The sequence below is a fragment of the Spodoptera frugiperda genome, chromosome 11, assembly GCF_023101765.2.
Source record: "Spodoptera frugiperda isolate SF20-4 chromosome 11, AGI-APGP_CSIRO_Sfru_2.0, whole genome shotgun sequence".
Classification (NCBI taxonomy): Eukaryota; Metazoa; Arthropoda; class Insecta; order Lepidoptera; family Noctuidae; genus Spodoptera; species Spodoptera frugiperda.
In genome coordinates this window covers 7,501,479-7,512,229 of record NC_064222.1, presented here as the reverse complement: position 1 = coordinate 7,512,229, position 10,751 = coordinate 7,501,479, and the positions used below count along the sequence as shown (strand labels likewise).

Below are 10,751 nucleotides of genomic sequence, written 5' to 3'. Positions count from 1 at the left end.
AGCCTCACAAGGCTAGCAGTGTATCACATCAGCATTATATAATAGAGGCCTGCGTACATAAACAACTTTCGAGTTTCATATACAGAAATGGACTAATTAGTCCGTTACAATCTGGCTTCAGACCAGGCCACAGCACTACTTCAGCCCTCCTTAAAGTGACTGGCGATATTAGAACCGGCTTCGAGAATACCAGAGCCACAGTTCTGGTTTTGGTTGACTTCTCGAATGCCTTCAATATGGTCAGTCATGACATCCTTTTAGCTATCCTATCCCACCTTACGGTCTCTGGCGAGTCACTGGAATGGTTCTCTTCTTATCTTCAGGAGCGTCAGCAGTCGGTCAAACATGGTGACTCAACATCAAATTGGCGCGAATTAAAAGCTGGCGTTCCTCAAGGCGGCATACTTTCACCTCTCTTATTTTCTGTCTTTATTAATCTAATCACCTCAGAACTTCAGTGTTCGTACCATCTGTATGCCGACGACTTGCAACTTTACTGTCAGGCCGGCTTTGGCGACTTGCCGAGCGCTATCTGCAAAATCAATGATGACTTGTCTGCCATCAGCAGCTGGTCGGCGCGGTTTGGTATCGCAGTGAACCCCAACAAATGCCAGGCGATCATCATCGGAAGCTCCCGGTCTCTGAGTAAGGTTGACATTGCATCCCTGCCGCCTGTTGTCTTCGACGGTGCGATCGTGCCGTTCAGTGATGATGTCAAGGATCTCGGCTTGCTCATTGACAGCAATTTGAACTGGCATGCACAAGTCACCAGTGTGTGCAAAAAGGTCACCGGATCACTGCGGTCTCTTTATCGCGTTAAAAACTTGCTTCCGTCTACCACCAAGTCAATGCTAGTGCAGGCCTTATTGTTCCCTATTATTGATTATGCGGATGTTTGTTATTACGACCTGAATGCAGATCTCCTCAATAAACTGGACCGACTTCTGAATAACTGCATTCGATTCGTTTTCAACCTGCGTAAATATGATCACGTTTCTGCACATCGGTTGCAATTACAGTGGCTGCCCATACGCCAGCGCAGGGAGCAAAGGGCGCTTACCACACTTTACTCCTTCCTCGATTCACCTTCTTCGCCTAGCTATCTATCCTCTCTCTTTCAATACACTTGCGCCAACCACAGCAAATATCTACGCTCTTCTAATAACCGTCTCCTTCAGTGTCCTACACATCACACAAAATTTCTTCATTCTTCTTTTTTATCCAATCTATCTTGCTGTGGAACGCGCTCCCCACCGATGTCAGGATGCTGTCTAGTCGTTTGATGTTCAAGCGGAGAGTTCGGGAGCTTCTTCTGAAGAGGTTGTCAGAGTCTTCATCATGATATAAGTAGTATGTATATATTAAGTATATGTAAATAGTATATGTAATGTTATTATGTAGGTTTATTATATTTCCATATCATTTAAATATATATTGGTATATATTTGTATAAGTAAGTATATTCTATTTTTCCATCTGAGCTTTTCCGTACTTGCTCCATGCACCTACCACTGGTTTTTCATTGCACCACCTTAAGGTTTGGCTGGTAGAAAATGCCTACGGCATTAAGCCCACCTATGTACACATTAATGTGCATGAAGAGTAAATAAATAAATAAATAAATAATAATTAATTTTCATTGTATTACCGCCATTTCCAGGACCAAAACCGCCAAAACCAAAGTCGAATCCTGAACCACCTGTAATTGTAAACAAATATGTATGCTAACTGCCATTGAATAGCCAAAAGCCCTAAAATATGACATCTTCAGTGTCATAACAATTATGCGACAAACACTCAGTTCGATGTAAGAGGCAGTTATATCAACAAAAACGTGACCTTCATTTTTTTTTTATGAAAGGAACTAAAAGTAGTATGAAGGCAGCCCTCTCAAATTCGGTTCTCTCTCGTACTATCCAGGGTCTGTCAGATGCGAAACGGCATTTTGGAACGAGCACTTAATTTTGATGACAATTCAATTTTGAAGTTCTAAAATTGTCTAGTTAAGGTTTTTATTTAATCTAAAACTAGACAGGCATTTGACCGCGTCCTCTGCTGATTTAAATAAATGCTTTGATTTCACTCATCCATTAAACTTACCATTATCACCTCCACGAAGCCAGCTAGGTAGTCCACCATAACCTAGTCCGTTGCCTTGCTGCAGGCTCTAAGGACAAATTATCAGTTATTTATGTCGTAAGTAAGTAATTATTACTAGTTTAAGTGTGGGAGAGCCATGCTTCGGCACGAATGGGCCGGCTCGACCGGAGTGATACCACGGCTTCACAGAAAACTGACGTGAAACATCGCTTGCGTTGTGTTTCGTTGTGTGAGTGATGTTACCGGAGGCCCAATTTCCCAACAACTTAAATTCATAACGCCCAAAAGGCCGGCAACGCACTGGTAGCACTTCTAGTGTTTCGGGTGTCCATGAACGGCGGTTATTTGCACAAAAATAATTTAAAAAATATTTTCTTTAGCCTCTTTGTAAAATATTTATATAACCTGGATAAAAACCACGACGTCTTTAGATAAAAAGAAATGCCTTTGGTATAAGCCGGTAAACGAGCAGACGGATTACCTGATAGTAAGCAATCGTCACCGCCCATAGACACCCGAAACACCAGAGGCGTTACAAGTGCGTTGCCGGCCTCTTGGGGGTTAGGAATTTAAAGGGTTGTTGGGATTGGGAAGATTGGTAGGACGGTAATTGACTCACTGGTAACCACACAACGAAATACAAAGCAAATTGTTTCAAGTCGGTTTTCTATGAGGCCGTGGTATCACTCCGGTCGAGCCGGTCCATTCGTGCCGAAGCATGGGTCTCCCACACTTTTTGTGTTAGAGATTAAAAATATAGCTATTAAAACTTACGTATTCAAACATCATGATGACAAGTATGACCAGAATTTGTTTTTTTAACATTTTCCTTCAACTGTGTTGCTTCGCTGCACAAATTGTGAAACTGCGCATGTGAATTTATATCGACGATGTATAGTATATGTTTGTATGTATATGTTAGTATATGTTCCAGACAGACTATCCTACATTTTGCAGACATTGTTTATCCATATATTTGAATAATTGCAATTAGTTGCAGACTAAATTGGAACCTATAAGTTATCTAGGAAAACATGTTTTTTAAATTTGTTTTCCCTTGTTTTTCTTTTTGTTATCTGTCTTTTCATGGACGTCTGGCATTTGTTTTTTTTACTAAAGTAAAATATATAAAAAAAGTAAAATCCATATAAAAACAGCTTGACTGAGTCCGTTTCCAATAGTGCTAAGCTATGTGTACCAATGAATATGATTGATGGAAGCCAAACGCATCCACGGCAACGTAGCATAGCAGATCTCTGGTGGAAACGCACCATAATACTCCCCAATGGTAATAAACAGTTATTTTACAAATACATTCTGTTATGCGTTAAATCTGTTAGTCGCTCATCACACTCATCAGTAACGGAAGAGTTTATGCCAAAAATAAATAAAAGACAGTGATAGGGAGTTACAATTTATTAATAAATATTATATTAAGTATGTTTATTTAAAAAAAATATCAGTTCTTTATTTGCCAAATCCCACCGCGCCCCCGCCATTGCCACCAGCTCCTGCGTTCTTGCCTAAACCAAAGCCAAAGTTACCTCCCTTACCTGAAAAAAGAAATTACATAGATACCTAATAGGTTCATCCAATTTTACGGATTTCGTTGCGTGATGTTTTATACGTTTGTCTGTTAGTATACAATCTTTATTTGTCACACCTCGCTTTCTTCATCTCAATCATCAAAATTAAAAGTAGGTAGATATACAACGTGTAACAAAATACCCATATACATCAAGAAGCCCTGATGAATACACGTTGAATAGAATCTCTACACAAAGTTTCAGCTTAAAATACGTTTATAAAAAAAAAATGTACCAAATATTTGATATCGCATAGTTCTTGATTTCAAATCATCCAAACGTGTCACAACACTATAGGGATCACTCGCTAATATTACGAAACATTTCTTCTGTCAATCCGATCGCCTAGTACCTGTCTATCAAATTTTGATTCGCGCGCCGGCCCGATTTGAAAAATTCATAACTTGGTACCATGATAACATGAGTTTAAAAAACCCTTCCCGTATCGTTTGTTATGTTATCTAGAAACCGTGCACTTGATATGTATACCCCCTTTTTGTTACACGTTGTATAATAAATCCTTAGGGATATGCCGTAACAGGCGTTGCATCGTGGGGGCTCCGGAGCAAGTACAAAGAGTACTAGATGTTAGTTTTAGTGAGGTAAAAATCTCACACTCCCTAAGTCTTTTCTCCTCAAAAGCTAGGCGCCTTTGAAGGTCTCCCCGCCATCAATAAAAACGGTACATAGTACGTACTGATTTATATGCGTTCATCTGAACTTCTCGTAGTGCAATGTCACGTCATCACATCAACAGCCTATAAGTGACCACTGGTAACCAAAGACCGCTTCTCACTTGGAGAAGGTGGACCAATGTAGTCAAAGAATATAAGGTGTGATTTCAAAGTAGTTGAAGTCTTACCGTTGGGTGCCCCTGCACCACCATTGCCGGCACCTCCGGGACCTCCGGCACCTCCGCCACCTGCACCAGCATTACCACCGAAACCGAAGCCGAAACCTGCATTACCTATAATTGGACAACAACATTTAATATCGGGTATTATTCTCAAACGTATTTCAGCAACAGATTTTATGGCTACTCAAAAAAGGCGGAATCTCATTAAAGTCAAAGTCAAAATTATTTATTTCAAATACATCGGGAAGCAAATATTACTATAAAAAAAAAAAAAAATGTCTGTCTGTCAGTCAGTCCTCTAGTGAAGCTATTTGCTCGTTCCAAAGTGTAGATTCCTACGGAGAAGAACGAGCAAGACACTCTATAGGTTACTCTTTTTCAAACAGGTTCACAATACAATTCTTCTTCTTTTTTCAATTCAACTTACCACCAGAACCAGCTCCGCCTCCTCCACCCTGTTGCATGCTCTGAAATAAAATTATTATTATTAGTAAACATTTTTACCAAACAGGCTGATGGACTAGATTTCAATTCTACATCGTTATCACTGGTATAAAAAGTTAAAAATATAATTTAAACTAGCTTCTGCCCGCGACTTCGTCCGCGGAAAATTAAAACATTTAGGGTTGTACTACCTCTAACATTTAGGGGGATGAAAAATAGATGTTAGTCGATTCTCATAGATACCGGATAAGCACAAAAAAAATCATCAAAATCGGTCAAGCCGTTTCGCAGGAGTATGGCAACGAAAACTGTGACACGAGAATTTTATATATTAGAAAAAAGAAACGTCAGTAAAGAGCATACCACAGTACGTGTATATATCACAGCACGTATCAGCTATATGCTAGCACCCAGAATGTGGTGATCTTTGGTAGGATGTGGTACGCAAGTGGCAGTAGGCTCTATGTTAAATACTATCAGTCCAATCTCATTAAGACTCAGCACCGACCAAGTTAGAACAGCGTCTACCACCGGATTCCACCAACTCGTTCACGATGCGATGGACAGAAACCGATGGAGACAAATAATTCGCTTCAAATGCGAATCCAATGAAGACCACGATATCCTTAGTCAAGAGGGGCCGACTACAGAGAGAGAGAAGTTAGAACGAGGTCTTTGGAAAGGAAGCCTAGTAATAATAAAAAAGATTATTAAAAACTTACGTATCCAAACATCATGATGACGACTAAGAGTAGAAATAATTTTCTGAACATCTTGGTTCTGGTGTGTGTCTTCGCAGTAGAGAATCTGGAACTGTGAATGGACAGACTGACGCCTGCATTTATACTGGTATCAGCTACCCTTTGTAAATAAACGATGGATAATATTTTCCATACAAACTGTGTACTTTGGAAGTCTATTGTTTATCAAAATACAAACAAAATTTCAATTGTATATTAAGTAAATATGAAACATTGAACAGCTGTTTCTTTTCAATAATATATTTTGGTGTTTCGAAAGAGGTATCAAATATTCGTAGCAATTAGCGTTCCATAGTCTCTGAATACCATTCCTGACATTGGGGTTCGCGCGGCGATCTCCCGCCACTGTAAGTCCGGGTCTGCGGACGGCGAGCTAGGGTAGCTCGCCGCCCGTGCGTACGGCCTCAAAGAGATAGGGCCCAATGTGGCTGATGCCTTATCCGGAGCTGCGAACTACATAGCGGGACTCCGGCTCGAAAAGCAGGAGTAGGAACGGTGTGGTTTTTAGTAGTAAGAGTCTGATACTCCTTCTTATAAAAACTATTAACTGTTTTGAGAAAATATTTAAAGTCCTTGCGCTTCGCTTGGCTTAGCGTGTTTTAGCTATTTCATATTAAGTTAGGCACCAGAATTTAGATATCCTTAATGAGTTAGAGAATGAAAGATGATCCCAAAAATAAATAAAAGACAGTGATTGCAAGCTACAATTTATTATTAAATATTATATTCAGAATCATTATTGTTTATCATATCCGTGTCAAAATTAAACAATTCTTCATTTGCCCTCCCCACCCGAGCCGCGACCAGCTCCAATTACATTCCTGGCGGCTCGATTAACTGAAAAAAAATAATAATAATGAGATAATGTAATAGGTTCGTAGGTAGCGCCGTGTCTGCTGTATCAATTATACGGGGCTTCCGAGCTACGGGGGCCCCAATGTGCTTAGCAAAAAATTAAAATTTCCCAATGAAGAGCAATGTCACATCAACAGCCTATAAGTGGCCACTGCTAACCAAAGACCTCTTCTCATGTGGAGAAGGACCAATGTAGTAAAAGAATATAATATAAAGTGTGATTTTATAGGAGTTATAGTCTTACCGGTTGGCGTCCCGCCACTACCATCAGCATTAATATTATCGACCCCTAAGCTCAAAGATGCATCACCTGAAACTGAACAACATTTTTTTTATATATATATTTAATGGGTCAACGTTTGGCCGCTATCTCGCCTGATGGTAAGTGATGATGCGGCCTACGATGGAGCACGTCTGCCCATAAGCAACCTATATATTCGGGCTTTGAAGACAACCAGGTTATACCCATCAGGAAACACGGACTCCGACAAGGACGCGGCGACTACGGCTGTCGCGCTGCTACTCATTTAACATTTTTTTTTACAACATATAATATCGGGCATTATTTTCAATCGAACTTAAGCAACAGTTTTTATGGCTATTAAAAAAAGTCAAAATTTCAATAAACTTACCACCCTCAATCTGCTGTTGCATGCTCTGAAATAAAATACTTTGTATTAGTACTTTATATCTTATGATAATTATGCGGGCGGAGTAGATAGATAGGCACAATAATTTTCTTTTAAACATAATGTTGCTCCACACTAGGTTTTTCTCCAGTGCCGTGAATGCGTTTATAAACATATAAGTTCACACACACATTAAACCCAGACCCGAAACAACAATTTGTGGATCACACAAAGAGTAGTTCCGTGCGGGAATTGAACCCCTCTAGCGTGGCAGCCGGTTGCCCAGCTGCCGCATCAACCGTGCAGTCAATTGGAGTTGGTGCGGAAAGTTGTGAAGAATTTTTTATTTATTTAAATTAAAAAAAGGATTCAACTAAAAAAGAAGCATCACACTAAAGGACATGTATCCCACATAATTCTGAAGGTTAAAGGTAAGCGTCCACAGGCTCGCATCGTACGTCACCAGTACGCATCGCATGTAGGCATTACTGATGATGCGGTGCGTACGATGCGGATCAGTGGACGCAGTTGTATGAGTTTCTATACAAGACAAACTGAAATCCGTTGCGTGCGGTGAGTGCGATGCGTACGATGCGGGCCTGTGGAAGCTTACCATTATATGCTATCAAATATAACAATGTACCTATTTTAACCAAGAATGAACCCTTGACTTGTTGTGGTGGGCTCTTTATAAAATATGACATCAAATTAGAAAAAGGCAAAAAGAAAGAAAGCTTAATAATAATAAAAAAGATGGCGGCGTTTTCCGGGGGCCCATTAATCGAGTTTGCTAGTCACCCCCTGCCTGTTTATCCGTATGTATCAATATTGGTGAGGGGCAGGGGCCATAGTATTCCATAGTTAACCGGTTAACTATTCCATAGCCACCCACACCCATTTTCGTTTACCATATCTCACAATAGTCCTGCATCAAACGGGGATTGTCCTTTGGTGCACTTCCATAGTGCATACAGGGATAATCGCCGGCTGATGTCCCATTTCACATAGATTAAAATTGTTCAACGGGCCTCTGCGAGTTAGCTTCGGCTCCTCGTACGCCTTCCAAAGGTCTGGGACCCTGTGGTGCCGTGAATGGAAGCTAACATAAATAATAAAAAAGATCATAAAAACTTACGTATCCAAACATCATGACGACGAGTACGAGAAGAAATAATTTTCTGAACATCTTGGTTCTGGTGTGTCTCTTCGCAGTACAGAATCTGGAACTGTGAATGGACAGACTGACGCCTGTATTTATACTGGTATCAGCTACTCCGATCTACTTGTACCTTTCTAAGTAAACGATGGATTATATTTATTAGTGAAGACTCTAATGGAATAGATATTGTTTTAGCATTAATAGCTTTAGTGCCTTAAGTACAAGTGTTTCCTAGCAATTTCATACTTTGGCACGAATGGGCCGGTTCGACCGGAGTGATACCACGGGCTCAAAGAAAACCGACGTGAAACAACGCTTGCGTTGTGTTTCATTGTGTAAGTGAGGTTACCAGAGGCCCAATTTTCCTTTTGTAAACGACATCGTAGCCTTCCCAATCTTCCCAATTCCCGATTTCCCAACAACCCTTAAATTCCTAACCCCCAAAAGGCCGGCAATGCACTTGTAATGTCTCTGATGTTTCGGGTGTTCATGAGCGGCGACAATTGCTTACTCGTACCATGAGGTGATCCGTCTGCTCGTTTACCGGCTTATATCATCAAAAACAAGAACAGCTCTACTACATAATCCTAAAGCCTATTTTCTTTTTCCATGTCCATGTAAGGCCTGAGTTCGAAAATAAAAATATTTATTCTAATGTACCTACCGTGTACACAGTTGCTTTTCAAAGTCACTCCATACAAATCTTTCTATTACTTTGTCTTCATAGGTATTTCAAGTTTAGGTAAATATTGTGATGACATAGATTCATGGTTGGACGTGATAGGTATTATGTTATTCATGGTCTTATCGAGGTCATTTGCATGGGTATGCCTGACTAAGGTCTCAGGATTTTATGATTATTGAAAATCAAGGTTTTAAGTATTATAGCGTTTAATTAGGAAGAAGTACTTAATTATCTTCTAAGAGGTATGTTTTTATCTTAATGTCTTTGGCACTGATTATTTGATTTATGTCCGAATTCCAACCGCGATGGGTCCCATAATCCATAACGAATTTTAACAGAGCTATACACCCTCTCTGCTCTAGTATAGGCTCAACATTGAGAGGCACTAATGTAGAACCTTTATTAGCTTGTACTGCTTCAGTTAGCCGCCGCCCATGGACATCCGAAACACTAGAGGCGTTATAAGTGCGTTGCCGGCCTTTTGGGGGTTACAAATTTAAGGGTTGTTGGGGAATGGGGGTTTGGGGAGATTGGGCTTCAGGTAATCTCACTTACCTATACAACGAAACACAACGCAAACATTGTTTCACGTCGATTTTCTGTGAGTCCGTGGTATTACTCCGGTCGAACCGGCCCATTCGTGCCGAAGGATGGCTCTCCCACACACAATTGCCTTAGATACATAAAATGCTGAAGTTTCAAACTCGTATAACTTCTTTAAATTGGATCCTACATCTAGCTGAGTCCGTTTCTACTAGTGCTATGCTCTGTGTGTGTACCAATGAATATGATTGGTGAAAGCCAACGCATCCACTGCAACGTAGTATAACACATCTCTGGTGGAAAAGCATCGTAATATCTGATTACTTGTCTTTATTAACCTTTTGAACGCCACGGACGTTTATAGACGTCTAACGAAATCGTGCCAAACACGCCACCGACGTCTATAGACGTCAAGAAAACGACATTTTTTAAATACAAAATAAATATACTAAATTAAGTTTTCTGTGTTTCTTTTTCCTATTATTTCAAACTACTTTAGTGAAATATTGTAAATTGACACAAAGATATATTCATTATTTGAATTCACAAGAAAAAACAATCGTCAAATATTGCTAATCGAAATCCGTAAAATTGTGTATTTCCCCACGCCACAGACGTCAAGACACGTCAGCTAGTGATGGGTAGGTAAGGTAACTTATATTCCAAATTTATGAAATATTTTATTGAAAGTAGCTTACTATTACTTTGACAATTACTTTTTACTGACAAATATTCGTATCTGAATATTCATATTTAAAAAAATGTGGAAAAGAACTTATAATTGATATCCTTAAATCGATAGTTTACTGTCCACTCTCGCGCATCCCTATGTAAGAGCTCATGTCTATGAGCTCTTAATATATAATGACGTCTAGTTACCTGTACGCCACAGACGGGAATGGACGTCAAGCGGTGACGTCATTAGCGCTACGGGAGTCTGCTAGTGCTTTACTACATTTATTATTATGATCGGTGGTAATATTAAAATTTGAAGCATTATTATTGTGCGAGGCTATATTAAAAATGGCTGACAGTCAAATGATTACTGAAGAACTCCTTCGTGTGTTAGGAAATGTAGAAGAGGATGACGAATTTTCCGAAGCAATATCTCTATACGAGGACCAGGACCTAGC

General features: G+C 39.8%; 2 protein-coding genes and 1 long non-coding RNA gene across 12 annotated transcripts in view; 1 reads left to right on the top strand and 2 right to left on the bottom strand.

Annotated features, from left to right (window-relative positions):
* The window catches only part of LOC118274492 (phosphatidylinositol 4-kinase alpha), a 67,522-nt gene that overhangs the window by 13,591 nt on the left and 43,180 nt on the right, over positions 1 to 10,751 (top strand). The gene's annotated exons all lie outside the window — the stretch shown is intronic.
* Positions 1,645 to 2,941, bottom strand: LOC126911221 (uncharacterized). The gene is made up of 3 exons (XR_007705748.1): positions 2,875 to 2,941; positions 2,101 to 2,167; positions 1,645 to 1,699 (listed from the first exon to the last, which is right to left on the bottom strand). It is a non-coding gene; the product is annotated as an uncharacterized LOC126911221 (long non-coding RNA).
* LOC118281711 (uncharacterized) lies at positions 3,502 to 8,493 on the bottom strand. Of its 2 annotated transcripts, none has more exons than XM_050696996.1 (4): positions 8,367 to 8,493; positions 4,970 to 5,009; positions 4,549 to 4,653; positions 3,502 to 3,653 (listed from the first exon to the last, which is right to left on the bottom strand). In XM_050696996.1, the coding sequence occupies exons 1-4, from the start codon at positions 8,415 to 8,417 to the stop codon at positions 3,568 to 3,570; spliced, it is 282 nt and encodes a 93-aa protein (XP_050552953.1). In that variant the 5' UTR covers positions 8,418 to 8,493; the 3' UTR covers positions 3,502 to 3,567. The 2 variants fall into 2 exon arrangements, with proteins under 2 accessions (XP_050552953.1, XP_035458289.2); XM_035602396.2 differs by lacking the exon at positions 8,367 to 8,493 and adding an exon at positions 5,709 to 5,849.

Coding starts and splice junctions, on each gene's coding strand:
- LOC118281711 (XM_050696996.1), bottom strand. CDS start 8,417: ATGTTCAGAAAATTATTTCTTCTCGTACTCGTCGTCATGATGTTTGGA. Junction 5,010..8,366: donor TCGTCATGATGTTTGGATAC/GTAAGTTTTTAT, acceptor ATTTTATTTCAG/AGCATGCAACAGGGTGGAGG. Junction 4,654..4,969: donor AGGCGGAGCTGGTTCTGGTG/GTAAGTTGAATT, acceptor GTCCAATTATAG/GTAATGCAGGTTTCGGCTTC.